The following is a 20,796-nucleotide window of genomic DNA, read 5'->3' as shown; positions in this document are numbered from 1 at the left end:
GAGACCTGGCACAGAGCAGATGCAGCCTGAGGACAAGGTGCTGGGGGAGGAGGGAGAGTTTCAGGGAGGGGAAGAAGCGGGAGAGGGGAGGTGTCCATTTCCATCTGCCCAGAGACCACGAGGCAGTACCAGCTCAGCGGGACACACCGGAATGGTCCAAGACTGCCATTTACTTTCTCCTTCCCTAAACCAAAGAACTGAAACTTCAAAACAATACCCTAGAGACAAATACCACCATTTAGTATCTAAAAAGCATCCCTCTTTCCTCTTTTTCCTTTACATAAGCTGACTTACGCACACAGAGACAACTTTTCATTTAAACACACACGCACACACACACACACACACAACTTTCTCATAATTTCTTAAATAAGAGTCTCAGGAATCAAGGAGACCTTCTCTGTAGAATAGAGACAACCTTTGGTCATATTTCCAACAGAGTTATATTCCCCTCAACACCAGGAACTTATTTTCAGTCCTTGCTGATTTTCAACTGTTCATTAAAACAGGAAGGAAATCACTAAATCCTCGCCTCCTGTTATTCCCCAATTCTCAGATTTCTCACTCCCAACGCCTCTATTTCAGATCAGGCCCTCAGCCCCTGCCACCTGGACTGCAATCCCCTAAGTGACTTCCCTGCCCTCAACCTCTCCTTCCTCCGATCTGCACAACCCCCACCCCAGACTATTCCTTCTAAAGAAATGCTTTTGTCAACTGATAGTGATTGCCACCTTACGTCTGTTAGATCTGTCCCCAAACCCAGACATGTACTGCATGAAGTGGTTCCGAAACGTCAACGTGAGGCACAGGAGCAATATGGACACCGCAATAAGCTTTTTATAAAACTAAACATATTTAATTACGAACAGCAGTCCTTTCTTTGGGGTTGTGTTCTTTTTGCCTTTGTGCTAAACTGTCTTTCTCTTATGACATATAAGAGGTATTAGCTTTTTTTTTTTTTTTGGTTGGTTTTTTTTTTTTAGACCCTTATTTGGCAAAATAAAAGAAGTCTGAAGTCATATGTTAGTGTCCTCTTTTTAAAAACTAATTTTACCAGGGAATGAAATATAAAGTCTGGTAACCTCTACAGTACAGTATACAGGTTTTCCACTGACATTTTCCATTGCTGATAATAACAAAGTTAACACATTGCAAACTCAAGATCACTGATCACCTTCTCTCCATTTACAGATCCAACCTTTCTAGCCTGTTCTCTCCTGCCCTAGCAGGCCCACCCCTCCACGTCCCCACCACATGTCCTGACCTATTGTAATGTCTTCTCTACCTATCAGTCTTCCCACCTAGTGAAGTCCTATCCTCAAATACTACCTCTGCCCAGTAATCCCTGTAAATCCTGCTAATCAAGCTCAAGCACCTTCCTCCTCCTTACAGTACACGCTGTCCAAGCCAATTCTTCTTACATGAACCATCATGACACATTTAGCTGCTATATGCCATAAGAGCTTTATTAGTAGTAAGTACTGAGGTTTACGAATAATTTTTTTTAAATCAAATCAGATTGGTTTTCTAAAACAACATCTATTTCCAATATACTTTTTTTGAGTGGGAGAACAAAAGGTGCATGTTTAGTTTGGCGGAATTCTTAGGGAAAAATTATCCACCATTTATTGACAGAGGATTCAACATAAGCCGGGATGGTCTAACATGTGTGCACCACTCTTCACGTATCTCATGGCAGAGAAGAGGCTAAGAGACATTGGACTGGACCAAGCGACACCAAGAAACAGGCGTTCCATGGAAGTTCATGCTGTGAAGAGACAAATCTTAAGTCCTAGCATATAACATTCAAACAGAAGAAGCTTCTAGAATGCAGAAATCTTATTCAACATCTACGTACATTAGGCACTTCAAAATTTGCTAAATTTACTTAAATATTACAAGAAGAATCAGACAAAGTTTCTCCACCAGACTGTGAGCTCTTTTAATGGCCCTCAATCTTGCTCCCTTAGGGAACATTCCTGGTGCATTATGATACTTATTGAATTAAAATATGGTGAAGTTTTATGGATGAAACATATATATATGTATACAACTTTGTGTACCATTTAGAGGAACTCTTATGGGGAAAAAAAATATCCCCCATGTGTTCAACAAATATTATTGAGAGCCCACTATGCTCCAGGCACTGGTCTAACTGATTACAGATACAAGCATGTATGAAACAGACAGTAATCCTGACCCTTGAATAGCTATTAGTGGGAGAAGACTAATCATAAAGAAAATAAACAAGTTAATTATCAATTATTTATGTTAGAAAGTGGTACAGGAATAGGGCAGGTGGAGATAGATGTTGCAATTTTAAATAGGGTGGCCACGGGGCCTCATTGAGAAAATGGCCTTTGAGTGAAGACTTGACGCAGATGAATGGGTATCTGAAGAAAGAGGGTTCCAGAAAGAAAAAAACATCAAGTGCAAAGGCCCTGAGATGGGAGCACATCCATCGTGATGGAGGACCAGCAAGAACACCAGTGGAGTGACCGTGAAAGAGGACACGACTACGGCTTGATTAGATTGGAGAATGAGATTGTCTTCTTCTGTCTATAAGGCAAATTCTTTGCACTGTTAACATACCACTCACATTAATATCTAATGCAAAATACGTATGCCAGAAATCTCTGGGCAAATCAAAGTACGATATATGCAAGCTTTGTTGCCTAATAACTAACCTTGATTGTTATTTTACACTTGGCTTTGTTCTCTTCTTACTGTAACAGCAAATTTAAGTTTTGAGATCAAAGAACTGTCAGTAGCATAATTACTCACTAAAAGTAGCTTTTGCAAGTCGTCATTAAAGGGATCCTTGTGAGTTGCACTTCATGTGAACTAATGCATCTGTTCTACTGTGACAGATGGCTTTCATTTCTTTCTTGAAGTCTTAAGGAACAGATAACCCTATTTCTTTCAGCTGTATCCCAAATTATTAGTTGAGGTGTTACACAGCACGTAAAATAAAATTAGACGCCACCCTTACTTACCAAGGTCACGTAGATCTAAACCTGGCAAACAGACAAACCCCAGCTCTCAGGTGACCTCCACTCTGAGGTCTTCCTCAGGGAGATAAAATCCTCCCTTTGTGCTCCCAAGATACATTCTGTTCTATCATAGTGGTTATCATGCTATGTATTTTGTAATTTGTACAGTTTTGTAAAACTGTATTGTAATATTATTAACCTGTTTATCTTCCCTGCTGGACTTAGACACCGGGATCATGCCTTTATTCATTTCTGTATTCTCAGCTTCTGATGCCTGAGGTAGACATTACTGATATTTGTGCTTCTTTTCTCCTTCAAAGCTCCTGGGAAGAGCACACTTCCTAAAGGCCTTGAAATCAGGTAACGTGACTTGTTCTGGCCAATGAGATGGCAGAAGCATTATATGCCTGTGAGATATTCTCCATTCTTTCTTCATATGCTGCAGTTCATTGTGGAAGATGATAACAAGGAAATGTCATAAGACAGAAGCAGAATCACCACATGAATGATGGCTACTCTGGAGAGCACCCAGATGAAAAACGTTCTTTTTTGTGAGCAAGAAATGACATTTTGGTGTATTTTTGTTACTGCAGCAAAACCTAGACTATCCTGACTGACAAATCAGATAGTAGGTGCATAATACAGATTTTTGTAAGGAAGATACCAAAAAATGCAAACATGGGGGCGAGCACACTGAAGTTCAGTCTGAGATGTGAGGGTTAGGTGCTACATTACACGAAGCTGCCTGCGGTGAAAGAATGATTAATAAAATCGTCAATCCACTTTACTTCGTCTTCTGTTTAGCCTTTACTCCCAAAGCTAATTGCTTACATAGAAGCTTCTACATTTATTATAGTTGTGAAGAAACAAAACTGATGTTGAATTTCACAATCTCACTTCTCATCAGAGCAACAGTCCCTATTGAAGTAGGTAGTTTTAAAAATGTAATGCTAATCAACAATCCATACATTTGTAAAGTCTCCGTCCCCTTAATGCAGACCAGTTAGAGAGTGGTTACTTGCAAAAGTTCCTCTTCCCTTGTGGAGTGGGGGCAGGGTAAGGGATGGAAGAGAAAAGGATAATGTAAATTCTGCAAGAGCTTAAATAGTCTAAAAAAAAAAATTAAAGGGAAGTTGGATGAGGGCTTCTCTGAGCGTCTTCACATAATTATCTTTAACATGCAAAAGTAGCCTTGACTCACCCAAACTCCTAAAAAGAGCATCTAGCATCCTCTTCCATATGAAATAGGGCCACCAGCTGGCACCAGGTACATAATAAAGGTGTGAAGAAATAGGAGGGCTGCACAGTGAAACAAGAAGAGCAAACAATAGGATGAGCTGATTCAGAGAGGACATGCTGGGAAAAGAGCCCACCTGAAAAGCCTTAAGGGAACAACGCTTGGGGGAGGAGGAGAAGAAAACAAGAAAAGTAAAGCCAGAGGAAAACAAACCCAAAATGAAGATGGACACCTTATTCCAGGAGAAGGAAGGGGATGAGTCTTCAAAACACCAGGAGAAAAGCTAACTGAGATTTCATGGGACCAAACCATAGAGGAAGATGGTGAGAAAGGGCTCCTTCCCCAGCGAGGGGAATAGGGAGGCCCCCCAGTCCAGGCTGGAGGTGTAAACAAGTAGATCAGCAAGAACCAGCCCCACCCCAGGATCTGAGACTGGAAAAGACGGCCGCCATGAGGACCCAGCCATACCCGCTGCTCCACACTGGGTTCCTCTTAGTTCCCTGAACAGGCTATGGACTCCCCACCAGAGTTGTCTGCACTAGAGCCCCTCTTATTTCCTCTGGTCAGTTTCCACTAACAGGTGATGCTCCTGCATCACCCCTTCTGGGCACCCTCCATCCTCTTCCCGGCAGATTTGGATGCTCTCTTCTGTGCTTCCGGTGGCTTTTCCTCTCTGGGTGCCCAGCCACCAAACCTTATCGGATACATGATCAGAAAGAAAGGAAAATGGAGCAAAAACAAAAGGGCTCATATGCCTTAACTCTGTGCCACAGTGAATAACATGAGGTGATTCATCATGATTTGCCTCAAATGTATGAGGTCACACTCCCCAACTCCCTCAAACATATATGTTTTCTGACACATATATGAAAACCCAGAAAGAGAAGAATTTCAGAGTTATTTTTTCCTCACAGAGAACTTTTTCTTCTTCCTAAAGAATCATAACACCAGAAAATTTGAGATTGAGGGCCTGTTTTGTCTTTAAACATTTCACTTAGTAAGACAAGGTGTTTGGATATTGGCATTCAAACTTTGCTACCCCAAAATTATCTATAAAAGCTGTGAAATGGTTTCAACCTGGGCATGATATTTCAATATAAAAGAACTGACCGACACACAGAATTGGTATGAGTCTGTATTGTGGTCCTGCTTCGTGGTGAGATTACTACAGAAGATGATTTGGCTGAGCACCAAAACCATGAGAAACGTTGTTCCTCTTATTGACACACCCATGAATTGGAACCCATGGGCAAAGGAACCGAAGGTATAATTATTCTCCTCAACTCTTTGTTACTTTGTGAGTGTCATTTTGGCAGGCATTTCAGAACATGTTCAATAAATTGTGACAAAATTTAGCAAGATCAAAGTACCACATAAAGGCCTTATAACTCCTGTGTATAGACTAACAATGCTAAGGGTGCCTGGGGCAAAACTCAGGGGTAGGAGGAAAAACTCAGGCAATTGTAGAGAAGGAATGTAAATTCTTCATATAAAAGCTTCTCCGATTCTGAACCCTAGCCATCCAAGCATAAGCACAGGAATGATGCAGGAAAGGCACTTGGGTCGTATTCTAGCACAATGTAGCCTCTACCGGGGACCACTCAGGACCTTCTGTGATTAAGCCCAACGTCACTTTAGAGGAGAGCCCCTCCCCTGCACTCCTCACCCTCTACCCTCTACCTGAACTTCAGGGGCTACGCAAGCTTGTTTGCCTCAATTGCTGCCAACGCCAGCCAGCTCCATTCATGAGATTCTTCTCACCAAGGCTATACTTTCTCCTGTCACTCTTCCCAGCTCTGCTCTTCCCTGGGCTCCTACATCAAGGGTCCTCTCAGAAAAGAGCTATCAACGGTTTGTGGGCAAGGTTCAGAGCCCCCCAGGAGATGCTGTAGCCCACAGGGGCTGGTGATGACAAGCCTTCAATGTCCATGGGTGGGAGGGACTCGGGGAAGATCAGCTTGACTGAAGGCTGGAGAGAGCTGAAGTGACAGAGGGAACGGCCCCGTGGTAGCTGCGTATACATGGTCACAGCACAGCCAGTACCACACTGGAAAACAGAAAGCAGGAGGAACAGAAACCCCTGCCATCTCCCTCCTCTTCACCTTCCATGGCTGCACCCAAACCAAAGCCAGGTGGCCAAGAGAGCCCTAGGGATGAACATCCACTGAGGGCAGCCTCCCAGGTACAGATTAGAAGAGAGAAAGGTAGAGAGTGCCTGGATGGACAAACAGAGGATAACCAGCACAGATGCCATAGGCCCATTATCTTCCAAATGCGCATCCCTTCTTTTTTAACCACCAGTCACTCTGTAGAAACCACTAAGGGGTCGTTTCCAAGATTATGAATTCAATAAAGGTCTTAGAGTTGTGGCCCTCCTCCTTGGTTTGGTCTTCCATCACAAAAGTGGCAAAGAGAAATCCTGGCCTCAGTCCTTTTCTGATGATGAAGGCCACCAGACTTTTGAGGCCCGTTAGACCAATGCTGCTAAGCATGGTCCATGGACCAGCAGCATCAGCATCACATGGAACTCGATAAAAATGCAGATTCTTGGGCCATATCCACACACTATTAAATCAAAGTCTCTAAGATTGGGGCCCCAGAACCTGTGTTTTTACAAGCCCTCTAGGGGGTCTCACGTATGTTCGAGTTTGAGAAGTCCTCCTTTAGACCTCGTCTTTGACAGCTTCAGGGAGAACAGTCCACAGATAATCTTTCAGAGACCTTTGGACTAAATGGAGTCCAGCCTAAGGAGCCTCTCTTTTCATTTTCTCACTATGACCTTCAGCAAGACACCAGTGCTTGAGCCTCAGTTTTTCTACTGAATTGCTATCAATCTCACCAGCAAGAGCTCTGTCAGCTTTTCAGAGGGATTGACCTCGGAATCCCTCAGATGTGTCATTTCAGGCGGTGATGATGACGATGATGACGACGATAGCTCAAGTCAGCAGTAGCTCACACTCGGCAGCCTTCTCTACTTAACTAGCTCTGTCTTAACAGTGCTGCACATATTAATTCACTTAGTCTCCCCACCCTGGGACGCGGGCACTATCTTTGCTTCACAGATGGTGAGCTTGTGGCATACAGAAAAGCTCAGTAACTGCCCTTGAGTCTGTGGAAGAAAGGAATACCTATTCCAGAGGTATGAAAACAGTAAAATAAGAATATGTGTGAAAGCACTTTGCGAATGTAAAGCATTAGATAAATGACAGCAGAGTGAAGAGCCAACTACTGATGAACTGAATTTGCTGAGTTTATTTAAAATTCTAATTCATAAAATATTCAAGGTAAATTAGAATATGACTAGGCGCCTTTTTTTTTTTTTTTTAAGGAGTTATGTGCCAAGAGGAGTGGGAAATTTGAATGCTTCCACGGGTGCTATTTGAAGATTTGCGCTAAATGTAAAATAGTAGAGGAAAACCAATACTGATGCTAATTTGAAACTAAGAAACAGCTTTCATTGATGACAAGAAATAGCAACAAACTTCTCATCTTAAAAAAAAAGATAAAACCACCTGGTAAGAGCTCCCCCAGACACAAAGAGTTGGCAATCACAAGTTCTCTTCTGACACGTCTCCCAGAATTCTGTTTATGGCCAAATAAACAATTTAATCTTCAAGAAACAGATTTATAGATATGTTCTTTATACTCTTTTGATATGACAGATTCTTGATTTAATCAGATTCGTCCCGCATCTTCAAATGCTCTTTGAACCAATGCATTATCTTCCCTCTCCCCAACTCAAGAGACCTGGTAAATATTAAAGATCCACCTTCCCATTTGTCTAAGACATGTCCCGAAGTGTTCTGGGGGTTGAGTTGACATCTCAATGGAGAAAGACTACTGCTCTGACCTTGGTCAGACGAAGAGCATGAAACGAAAACTGACTTCCTCCCCCACCATTTATTCCCATGATAGAATACTGGTATCCATTTTAGAGACAGAGACTCAGAAAGGTTAGTTGACTCACTCCAGGTCACACAGCCATTAAGTGACAAACACAGAAAAATGTTCTCTCTACTATACCACAGCGAAATTCTATTTGAATGGATCGAAATTGGCATTATACTTCCCCTAATTTCTAAAAGGTAATTTCTAAAGATGTATTATCACACATCTTCCCTCCTTTTTTTTCTACAAAAGATTTCATACCTCTATATACATTTATAGCACAGTGTGAAGGAGTAAACCATTTGTAGTGTTTGTTCATTACAGTCAACATTTAGAGTGTTAGACCAAGCAGAAGTGATAAGCTGTTCACTTCCCTCAATAGTAACAGGAGAGAGTAAAACAAATTTACCGTCAGCACCAAAGGCGTCAGAGTGGAGCAATCACAAGTATTTGCCTATATATCTCCTAACAGCTGCAGGTAAATTATTTGACAAGGTCAAATTCAACTGAACAACAAAACCACCAATGGGGCTGGAGTTTAAGCTGCTAGACCAGTTAGGGGAAAAAAAAAATACAGGAAGAGAGATTGAAGAAGCCCTGGTTTTCCGGACTCTTTAACTATTGTAAAGGTTTGTTTTGCCTTTAATAGAAATCCTGAATTAGTTTGTATTTTTTCTCCTACAGATCACACAAATAGTGAAAAACGAAAGACAAGAATTTTACAAGCGAGAAGCAGAACAAAGCAGATAAAATAAAAGAATATGAACTGAGTCAGAGGTAAGATCTGCCAACTCACCACACAAAGTATAGTGACTCAAAGACAGTCTAAATCCATTGTCATTTGGATATATTCATGATTCTTAGTTTTAAAAAGTAAGAAATTTATATGGAAAGTTTAGCTTCTAAATTTTACATTTAAAAAAAATATCTGAGAGGAAACCAATAATAAATTTTATATGTATATATACTTTCACTGAGAAGAATTTTGGTTTCTTCCATCTTCAACATTACTCTGAGGCCATTATTCATACTTTTTGCAGGAAACATTTAAATTTATTCTCCTCTGACATTTAAATCGTTACCCAATATGAGTATTCATATAAATTGTTAATATATCTTAATTCATAAGTTTCACACTTCATAAGTAGATATGGATTTTGTTTGTATGAACAGTTTTAAAGCGGCAATTTCCTTTGGTATTTCTATGGGTAAATTCTACAGCTAGTTTTAAAAACTAAAACATGACTAACTATAGTTCCTTTATTCTAAGACACCAAAATTTTAAGACATACTATCACTTTAATAATAGCTTTACAGGGGAAAAAAGTATCCTATTAAATGATCACATCAATTGTAACCTACATCCCTCCTTCAAAAGTGTTAAAACAGAGAGACAGAGAGACTATAATCAAGAAAAATACATCACTTATTTTATTTAGAGACAGGATACAGCAGAATAGGTAGACCCCCACTTAATGGGTGTTCTCAGGCAACGTAGCCTCTCTATACCTCATTTTCCTCCTTGGGAAAAAACAAGACAATGAGAACATCTGCCACCTCAGCTTGTTCTGAGGATTAAAGGAGTTAATATTCTTAAAGTACTTCAAACAACTGGACCCCACTGGTGTTGTATAAGGGTTCGTTAAATGGTACTCGTGACCACCATCACCACCATCACCACCAAGGCTCCCTGATTTGTTCACCAGCTTCAGAGGCGCACAATTTCTGATTCAACGAACCCACAAAATACTTAAATTCAAGGAAATATTTACCGATAACTGAATCAGTGCTTGAGACTATGCTAGGTTTTTAGAGCAAGGAAAGCTAAAAAGTAAAATAATTATAGAACCCTGGTACTGTGCTCTCGAAAGCAAGGTAGGGAAGGGCTTTTCAACTATGTAGGGTCTATGGTGACCTGGACGTCACAACATCCGCAAGCCATCTGAAATGAGATGCAAAATTATGTCTGCACGTGCATTTTACTGGGGTGCTATCCTCTGATTCTTAAAAAGCCCTGGGATCCAAAATGTCAGGAGCCATTTGCTTAGTAGGGTAATCACACCATATGAGAAGAGATCTACACCCAAGTTTAATTTTATTAAAATATATTTGCGTATTTTCAATTTTATTCAATTGCAAACAACCTATTTATTTTAATAGGTATGTGCACTTCCCACTTCCTCATCTGAAGTTTCTTAAATATCAAACAAGTTGCCATCAGAAACGGAAACCCTGGCTTCCTAGAAACGCTTCCCTCTTCTTCCTTCCAGTCTCCCATACACCCCAGAAAAGGAACTTGTTGGCCTTACAAATCTCCCAGTGCATTTGTAATATGGAGCTAGTCAGCTCCCAAACCTCCTGAGAAAACAACGGCCTCCCAAACCTTCACATGTCTCGTAAACAGCTGGTATTGCTCGGAGATGATGGACAGCGGCTGCTGAAGCCATTGCCAAACTTGTGTTGTAATTAACAAAGACTGGTCCTGGAAGCCATTACTGAAGAGACACTGGAAAGAAAATGAGCCGTGTGTTACACTTGAACTTGAAATATCTGATGCATCCATTGTTTCAATACACCTCGTGTTATAATGATGTCAAAGTCTTAGATATCATGGTATTGTAGAAAGGCCACAGATTATGGAATCAGACAGTCCTGAGCTTCGTTCCACCTCTTCTACTCCCTAACTGGGCGACCACGGAAAAGTTACTTAACCTCTCGGCACTGGAGCTTCCTCGCAGATAAAAATACCTCCTCCCTTTGGGGGATTATCGAAGTTTCAATCTGGACTTTCCCTTTTCCATATCCATTTATGAATGATTTATCGTAATAATAATTTACAGCGAAAAGTTCGGTCATTGATTTTAACTATTCTGCCTTCACAAAAGACTGTACAACTTCTCACAGACTACTTCCTGATCACATATCATTATTGAAATGATCATATTCCTAAAGAGGGCTGTTAAGCAATATTGAAGCAAAAAAAAAAAAAAATTACAAGTTCTCCAAGTCATCACCAAAGACTTATCTCCCACCTTCCCATCTATTTTCAGCTATGCAAGTTACTGCCAAGTCAATTTAAGAGACAGTGCAAGTGGGAAACTCAAGAGTGTTTTGTAATGACACCAGTAGTTATGTGAGGTAGAAGTTAGAAAATGTAGGAGAAGGGGTGGGAGGGGTCCATGGTGACTACAAAAAAAGCTCATAACTAGCTTTGATTAACTGCCTCCAGCCAGGTATCTGTTTTGACAACAGATGACAGGAGGTGGCCTGGAGCAAGATAAGGACCTGAGTCAACAGACCTCCACCCATCTTAGGAGGCCACGCCCTCCCGTGGAAGAGTGTGCACCACCTTTCCCCGCCAAATTAATATGTAACTCCCTCACCCCACCCAGCAAACTATATGTCTTCAGACAAGGGTCCTAGGTCTCTCTCTCCCTCTCTCCATCTCCCACCTAGGCTAGGCCCATTCAGAGAATGCATCACTGATACCGGAAGCCTCTGGCTCGCTCTCTCCCACTTCAGCTAGGCCCGTTCTCAGAGAACGTATCACTAATAAACCCTGTCTGCACACTAATCAGCTTGCTGACCTTTGATTCTTCACTGCATTGGCAAGAAGAACTGAGACTTCTATAACAGTTAGACACCACTTAAAATAGTCACTAACTGTTAGGATATCATGATTTTTAAAAACATAGAATCTGACATTGCATTCAAAAGCAAAAAAAATTTTGAGCCTTGATTTCCATAAGCGTGTCTATGAAAGCCCAATTGCCTAGAATAAGCATCCGCTGTGCCCAAAACTTTCTATACCTTGTCTCTATTCTTGGAAAAACCTGACGCACAGTGCATCTCATTACAGAGGGAAAAACTGAAGCTTAGAGCGCTCAGAGAAGCCTGATGGCAATGGCATTCAAACCCAGTTTCTGAAGCCATAGCTCAGGCTATTTTCCTGATCTAATTATGTGACCAAAGCCTGTGTGAGGGATCAGAGGGGAGGGAAAAAAAGAAAGTAAATACAGCATTAACTTGCTATTGAGTTCCTTTGCTAGAATTCACATGAAATTAAAATAGAATAAATGCATCTATAATTTCTTTTTCTTCTCCCCAAATAAATATTTTTGGAGATGACATCCTTGGAGTTTTAGTTTATTTGTCGCCATGGTCAACATAGTTTATAATACTATCGAGGTTCGACCTGGTATGAAGTCAATGTTTACCAAATAATATCATCAAAAAATATCCTCACTGTGTCCCTCATACCTGATCTGACTCAGTTTCCCCGGAAGACGCATGCCTCCCATAACGGCCTTTATCTTCTGATAGGCTACCATAGCAGATTAAAAACGAGTAAGCTGTGAACTCACAAACATTTTGGACTGGCTCTGATTAAAGTGGGCCTGGGTGATTTTTGCTTATGACACACTGAATGCTACTTTTAATTTTAGTAAATATTAGTTACCACTCACCTATAACCACAATAGTCCCCCTCCCTCCCTACATTCACACCCAGTAGGTCTATCACAAGCGTCTGCATGCTCAAATGAGAGAAAAGTTAATGTCTGACATTATCAACAGCATGAACTAACCCCTCGCAGAGTAGTAAGGTGCTATCAGCAGGTACTATAAGGCTACGGTAGTTAGAGGAAACAGATCCTTTGCCCTCAGTGCATTTGAGGAAAACTGGAGAGTCAATTCAGAGCATGGACTCTGCAAACAGACTGGCTGGATTCAAACCTTCCTCCCTCCACCCACTCTGTGATCTTGGGCTAGTTACATACATCTGTGTTTCACTTTCCTCGTGAGTAGAATGCAAATAATAGCATCTCACCGTTGTGAGTGTTCAATAAAGTTGATTTCTATCAGAACATGCACGGTACCTAATTACGTGTCATGAAGTGTTAACCATTGATTTTAATTTAAATACAAAGAACAAATTCCATGCTTTGCCTGTATAACATGTGTATAAAACGACTATACATGGGGCCTACTGGTATAACTCGGAGCAATATAAATGTCTCCCAATCAACAAAGCCTAAATTCCAGCAGAGGAGGGTAGTAAGTCACACCTAAAGCATTCCAGCTTGGACAAAGGAAGTGGGCTACCTTGTTCCCGTTTGAGAGTGAATCACCTGGGTAGTGACAATAAATGAAAATGAGACACTATCATGCACAGAGCCAGCAGTTATTCTTTCGGGAACCTGCCACGCCACCGGGACCCTGCCTGAGCTGTCGGTGGCGACAGAGAAGAGGTCAGGGGAGAGAAGATGACCCCAGGCCTGAGAATCAATGGAGGGCGTTCGTGAACAGTCTGCACATTGGTGAATCATTCTGGCTGCTGGAAATGAGACAGATTTCAGGAGCTGAAGAAAGGGGCAGAGCACTGCCGAAAAGATCACAGCAGCCAAAGCCCAAAATAAGTCAGTGCCAGCGCTCCGATAGTATATATAGCAAGAGGGAATGGCAGTCACCAGCTATTTTATTAGAGGGAGAAAATGACAGCCTTAGAAACAGCCTGATGAGAAGGATTTAAAAAGAAACAAGGCTTACAACCAAAGTAAAAATGCACCCACTAAGAGAGGCAAAAATTGGGGGAGACAAATGCGTTTTGGTAAAAAGCATCAGTGCTCCTTGGGAAAATGGCCGACTTCAGGTCTGGAGCCAGGAATGGACAACATCAGCTTAGAATATCTAGTGCCAGAAAGCAAGAAAAATATCAGAGACTACGGGGGTCTTGTAAAAAGTATATAGGAGATAAAAGACAAATTGAGCATCAAAATGAATATTGACTGCAATGGACTAAAACAAATACATTGAGATCCACAAGTTCTTAAAGATACCTAAAAAAGAGAAACTCATTGATTATCATGGGAGGTTGTTAGAGCACAAAATCATTACTCAGAAAATTGATAAAAGAAAAAAATTAAGCCTTTCGCTGTCTTTCTACACAATCAAAATTTCAGGAGATGCAAATAGCCATGAGGGTAAATTCTTTACAGACAGAATTCCAATTAATAAATGCAAGAAGAATGATACAAAAAGGCAAGAAGTAACACATGCTGGCTTAGATGAGGAAAAAAAGGAACCCTTGTGTACTGCTGGTGGTGGAAATGTAAATTGGTGCAGCCACTATGGAAAACAGTAGGGAATTTCCTCAAAAAAATAAAATTAGAACTTCAATAGGTTCAGCACTCCCACTTCTGGGTATTTATCTGAAGGGAACAAAAACAACTAAAAAAGATACATGCACCCCCATGTTCACTGCAGCCTTATTCACAGTAGCCAAGACATGGAAATAACTTAAGTGTCCTTCAATGGATGAGTGGATAAAGAAAATGTGACTACACACACACACACACACACACACACACACACACACACAGGAATATTATTTAGCCATTAAAAGAGAATGAAATCTTGACATTTGCAACAACATGATGGAACTGGAGGGTATTATGCTAAATGAAGTAAATCAGATAGAAAGAAGACAAATACCATATGATTTTGCTTATATGTGGAATCTAAAAAAACAGACAAAAATAAATAAATGAGCTCATAGATACAGAAAACAAATTGGTGCTTACCAAAGGAGGAAGGTGCAAGGTGGGCAAAATGGGTGAAGAGAGTCAAAAAGTACAAACTTCTAGCTAAAAGACAAATAAGTTATGGGGATATAATGTACAGCATGGCAACTATAGTAATTAATAATACTGGACTCATATTTGAAAGTTGCTAAGACAGTAAGTCTTAAAAGTTATTACAAGAAAAAAAAATCCTGCAACTATGTATGGTGACTGATGTTAACTAGATTTATTGTGATCATTTCACAATACATACAAATATCAAATCATTATGTTTTACACCTGAAATTAATATAATGTAGTATGTCAATTATACTGCAATTTTAAGAAAAGGAAAAAAATTATAAACATTAAAAAAAAAAAAAGGAATCATAGATTTAGAGCATCACCTTTTTGCAGCCCCTAATGAAATGTATCTAGGCTACAATCATCTGTGAAGCTTGAATCATTAGGTGAAAAGTTGAAAGGTAAGTTGACTGTATCTGAACTCACTAGTCAATCTTAACATCTCAAAGAGAGAGACATCCAGACATCGTGTGTCTTGTGATGCGATGCAATAGACTTTATACAGCACCACCTATGAAGGATGCTTGCCTTTGAACTTGAATCTAATCAAGCCTCTACATCTAACTGCCAGATTAGAGGAATCATGGAAAATAAAGAAACAACACCACAAGTAAGAAATCAGTCCAGGAAGTGGGACATGTTACTGGACAAATGACCTACTCGCTCCATCAAATCAATGGCATGAAATAAAGAGGCACAGGGCGTGGGGAGAACTAATAAAATAGATTTAAAAACCTAATAACCAAATGCAAGTGTGTGGATCTTGTTTAGTTCTTGATTCCAACAAATCACAAGTAAAAGGACATCTTTGAGAAAATCTGAATATGGGAATTATATTAAGGAATTATTGTTAACATTTTTAGGTATAACAAGGCATAGAAGTTGTTTCTTTTTCAAAGAAAAATAAAGTCCTTACCAGAGATGTAAACTGAAACATTTATGAGTGAGATGACATGTTGTTTAGGATTTCACTTTAAAATATACCAGTCCCCACAAAACAGTAGGGGAGGTGAAATAAATGAAACCAGACTGGTAAAATATTAATAACTGTTGAAGCTTGGGTGCTTATTATACTATTCTCTCACAACCTCCATAACACAAAGTTCTAAAAAACAAAAAATGATTAAAGGTTTTAATGGAAATTTAAGCTGTGCCTTATCTTACCACTGATTTTTAGGAGATAGCTACCGTGTTTCCCCGAAAATAAGACTGGGTCTTATATTGATTTTTGCTCCAAAAAACGTATTAGGGCTTATGTTCAGGGGATGTCATCCTGAAAAATCATGCTAGGGCTTATTTTCCGATCAGGTCTTCTTTTCGGGGAGACATGGTAGGGTCCTTCCACAAAGCAAAATTTAGTCATTCCCCACTTAGCCTGAAGAGGTGCCAAGAGTCTTAATGAGAGTGCATTTGGAGTTCAGTATGATTAGAAGTGACTGAACCAAGGAACCTTGGAGTTCTGCAGTAATAACCAAATATCAGCTTAATTCTTCCCAAGAAGAGATTCCCCTACAAGGTACTGGGTTGGGCAACACAACCCACAAAGAGCTTACTCACCAAGTTGATATCAGTTGATATCAGATTGTGCAGATTCCTGGAAGCCCAAGGCCATACGGACAAGAGCCAAAAGCATTCCTAAACCAGATGTTGGTCAATACAGAAACTGCAAAATTTCTTACCAACTTGTGTAACGCACAGAGCTGGTCTTTAAAAAAACAACAACAAACAAACACAAAACAAACAGTAGTAATGAATTTGTGTTAACTTGCCTGTATAAATCATTCAGCTGTAATCTGGAGAGGTGGCCCGTGAGATAGAAAACTAAAGGTCCCCAGAAGGATCTAAGCCATGCCTTGTTTGCATTTAGCATCACAAACCCAGGGGCTAAGCAGACGACCCCAGATGCTCACAAGTTGCCAACTGGTTTGGTACAAATTTCACCTGTTTTTCTTTTCACTTTCAAAGCGCTTCTATTATGGATCGAGTGAAAGTGTCTTCCTCTCAAGTGAAAGCCCTAAACCCCAGTGTGATGGTATGTAGAGATGTGGCATGTGGGGAGAATTTAGAGTTAGACCAGGGCTTGAGGGTGGGACCTCCATGATGGAATTAGTGGTCTTAGAAGAAAAGGAAAAGAGAGAGAGAGATCTCTCCTTCCATGTGCACTGAGAAATGGCTGTGTGAGGACACTGGGAGAAGGAGGCCCTCTGCAAGCCGGGAAGAGAGCTCACACTAGAAAGCAAATCAGCTGGCACCTTGATCTTGGACTTCCCAGCATCCAGTACTGTGAAAAAATAAGTTTCCGTTGTTGAAGCCACTCAGTCTATGGTATTTTGTTATGGCAGCCTGAGCACACTAATACAGGTGCATATTTCACCATTTTTCTTTCTTTCACATTTCTACCTCTTTCTTAGGGAAGATTCCAAAATCACAAGTGTGGTTCCAAAGCCAAAGAAAGGGGAAATAGTTGAAAATTATGGGTTTCCAACATTGGAAAATTTGACAATCTATCCCCAATAAGAAACTGGCCATGTACTTATGAAATGTGTTCGAAATGTTCCAAAGAGAAGTATTAGGTTGGTGCAAAAGTCATTGTGGTTTAAAAGGTTAAAAATTATTGCAAAAACCGCAATGACTTTTGCACCAACCTAACAATACAGTATTAGAACCGAAGAAGGGTTGATAAAGTATACATTATTTGAAGTAACCACATTCAGAATAATTAAGAAGATAAGGGTGGCAAGGCACATAACACCATCCCAGGCGGCGAGAAACTCAAGCCTCCTGTGCAGATGAACGCTACAGATCTATTTACACAGAGACCCTCAGCAATTCTCCTCACAGATTGCCTGACTGCCCTCCTGTCTTCAGTATTCTGCACCATGAAAAACTGTCAAGGATAATAGGAACACGATTTGACCTACTTTTCCCTAGATTCCAGCAAGGTCTATAACTCTGGTTCTTGCATATATTTAGTTATCACATCTTTGGGACATATTTCCTCGCATTTTTTTTTTGTAGGCAATTCTGTATGCCACACGTTAAGGTCACTGGTGGGCAATCTAGATTCCTAAATTCCCGTGGTCATGTACTTAAAGACATCCCATCATACCCAGCTAATCTTCAGAACACCCTTCTGAGGTACATCATATACAGTCATCCCAACATGGGAAAGAAAATGCTGAAGAAAGAGGAGTGCAGCCTAAAGAGGCTGAAGACCCACGGACATCAATTCAGACCCTTTCCTGCCCAAAAGAAGCCACACCAAAACAAGTATTTTTCCCTAACTCCCCAGCTTCCACCAACCTATCCTTGCAAGAACCAAAAGTTCCTCTTTAAGGTCTTCTTTACAAAGCAGACAACCAAGACTTTATATTTTAAATTATAGCCCCCAAACTCTACCTTGCCGCAGCTTCAAGGTAAAGCCTGCTTAGTAATGGCAAATTAAAAAAAAAACCTGAGTAGAACCCACAAAAGGTGCCCCGAAGCCCCCTGGTGAGCAGGGAATCTTGAGTAAGTCAGCCAGGGAGCCCAGGCAGGGACTTCTGAGGGGCTAATGAAAGATGTCAGATCAGCAGGCCGTCCTGCTTCTCTAACATACAAAACATGTCTGACCTGCTCAGGCCATCAGATGCACTTAGAACCCAACGAGGGGCACTCCTTCACCAGGAAATCATATCTAAACACATTATCAGGAAGTATTAAGATTTAAGATTCTGGAGACCGAGCACCCTTCTGCTCAAGGGGGCGTCACCGAGTACTAAGTGTTGGAGACTCTGGAACCCAGGAGCTAGAAGCTCGCCCAAGAACTTCTAACTCCTGGGTCACCCCCTCGGCGGTGGCGGCAGCTAGAGCTAGTCCGGATGCCCAGTGCTTGCAAGGGGGCATCCAAAACAAGCCCACACGTCTCATGCCTCCTGCAAATTGGGATTCTGTGGCTGCCGTTTGGACATGGCTGGCTGACTGTTAGGCACCGGACACCTGCAGCTTCCCCTCTGGGGAGAGGAAAACGGCCCTTCTTCCGGCGATGCCCACCGTCCGGCTGCCAAAATCCAGGTGCCCTTGGGTTAAGTCAGGTGCATCGGGGTGCAAAGGGAAACCGAGGCTCACGGAGGGCACCCCATGACCCCGCCGTCCCGGGCACCTCTTCTGCCCAGTCCCGTACAAGGGGGCCCAGTCCGCCCCCTCCCCAACTTCCAGATGCCTGCCTCAGCGGCCCCCGAGGGTGGGCGCGAGCTCCACGTGCGCGCGGCCCGTGACCACTCGGGCCGGGCCGGACAGGACCCGGCCACTCACCCGGCCCCCAGCAGCGCTCCGCTTCCTCCGCAGCGTGAGCCCGCTCCGCAGCAGCGCCGGCAGGTCCCTTAGCCGCGGCCGCAGCGAAGCCGGCGGCTGCTCAAGATCCGGCTCGCGGGCGCTGGGGCTGCGGCGAAGGGCGCTGTCCGCCGCCGCCACCGCCGCCGCGGCGGCCAGGGCCGGGCTCTCGCAGGGCGGCTGCATCTTGACGGAGCCCACGGCCATCCTCATACCCTGACGGCGGCTGCGGCGCCCGCGGCTCCTCTCCCCCGCGCTCGCCTCCGCGCACCAGGCAGCGAGAGGGCGCGACTGCGGCTCCCGCGCGGGGCGCGCTGCCAGCCGCTGCCCATTGGCGCGCGCCTGGGCCCCCGCCGGGCTCAGCCCCGCGCGCCTCACCCTCCCCGCCCAGGTGCGCCCGGCCCCGCCCCCTCCCGCGGCTTACCTCCGCCTGCCGACCTGGCCCCCTCTCGGCCACTCCCGGAACCTGAGAGGGAGACGGTGGGACACCTTGGGCAGCGGCTCATCCATAGGTGCGGGGTTCCCAGAATCCTCCACCAAACCCACTCTAATGCCCAACCCCCCTTACCCACCCACCCCCAATTCCCTTTAGGCTGAAAAACCCCACTTCACTCCCTTTTCCTAACAACCAGAGTTGACTTGGACTTTGACCAATGAACTGGGAAGTCTGGGACACTCCCTCCCCTCAACCCCTTTTTGCTTTTTGCACAGCCTAGCCCCAAACCATAATCCCATTCCGGGAAATGGTTTGTGCCAAAGAACTTCAAAATAGGCTCTGTATTCTGCTACAAGTCAAACACCATTGAGACACAATCGCTCCCACACACTGGCCCCTCTTTGGCACACTCATCATGAAAGGATAAGGGGAGAAAACTTGTGTTAGTTATGATGAGTGTTTAGCAAAATAGATGCAAGTCTGGTGACCTGAAGGTGTATCTCTGTGAACATGTTGGAACCTGAGCTTCCCTGAAAGCCTGATGCATGTGATGAATGTGCTCGGTAAACTGTAAAGGCCAACCGTGGTGTGAATCATTGTTTACACCATTCCAGAAGCCAGGAATAGTGAAGCGGGGAGAGTGGAACTATTCCAGCAGGCTTAAAATCCAAGTGGCTCTGAATCTTCACAGCCCAGCTCAGTCTGTCCTTGAAAAGGGCCAGCTAGGGCTTCTACTCCTTATTAGTAGGACACTCAGGTCTCTCCATCTTTGCCTAAGACTTGTAAGAACTGAATAAGCTTACTCACATTAAAAAAACAAAACGGACAAATAAGGATTACAGGAGGTCAGGACCCTGAGTTGTTTTAACCATTGTACCCTCAGCCCCTCACCGGGTAGATGGTTGGCAAATATATGTGGAAATGTGGCCGTGGAAGGAAAAAGGAAGAATACCTGTGACCTTTGCCCGCAAAGAACTTAAGATTTGGCACTGGAAAAAATAGACATATAGAAAAGCTGAATTACCTTGTACTCTTGGTAATTGCCAAGTGAGTGTGGATCATCAGGATTCTGAACCACAGCAGCAAGAAATGCTTCTGGCGTGCGGTGGCTGAAGAGAAGTCAACAAAGGGAGTTTAAAATGTGCCTTAATGTTGAGTGCAGAAGAATCAGCCAGGCAGAAAAGAGGGTGAGGGTCCTTTAAGTAAAGAGGAAAAACATGAGAACAATGCGAAGGAGATATCAGACAGAAACCACTGGGCACTGAATGTATTATCCTGGTGGGAAAT

The 20,796-nt window shown here is 42.6% G+C and overlaps 1 protein-coding gene across 2 annotated transcripts in view; it reads right to left on the bottom strand.

The window, feature by feature from the left end:
* Positions 1–19,361, bottom strand: part of RAPGEF5 (Rap guanine nucleotide exchange factor 5) — a 208,295-nt gene extending 188,934 nt beyond the window's left edge. The window contains exon 1 of one of the 2 annotated variants that reach the window (XM_033088310.1): positions 19,056–19,361. In XM_033088310.1, the coding sequence (XP_032944201.1) occupies positions 19,056–19,286 (231 nt within the window). In that variant the 5' untranslated portion in view covers positions 19,287–19,361. The remainder of the gene's footprint in view (positions 1–19,055) is intronic. The other variant, XM_033088311.1, reaches the window with a different exon arrangement.
* Positions 19,362–20,796: the final 1,435 nt, after the last annotated feature.

This window comes from Rhinolophus ferrumequinum, chromosome 20, assembly GCF_004115265.2.
Source record: "Rhinolophus ferrumequinum isolate MPI-CBG mRhiFer1 chromosome 20, mRhiFer1_v1.p, whole genome shotgun sequence".
In the NCBI taxonomy this organism is placed as follows: Eukaryota; Metazoa; Chordata; class Mammalia; order Chiroptera; family Rhinolophidae; genus Rhinolophus; species Rhinolophus ferrumequinum.
The sequence above is the reverse complement of the archived record's forward strand: the minus strand, read 5'-3'. Positions and strand labels throughout refer to the sequence as shown.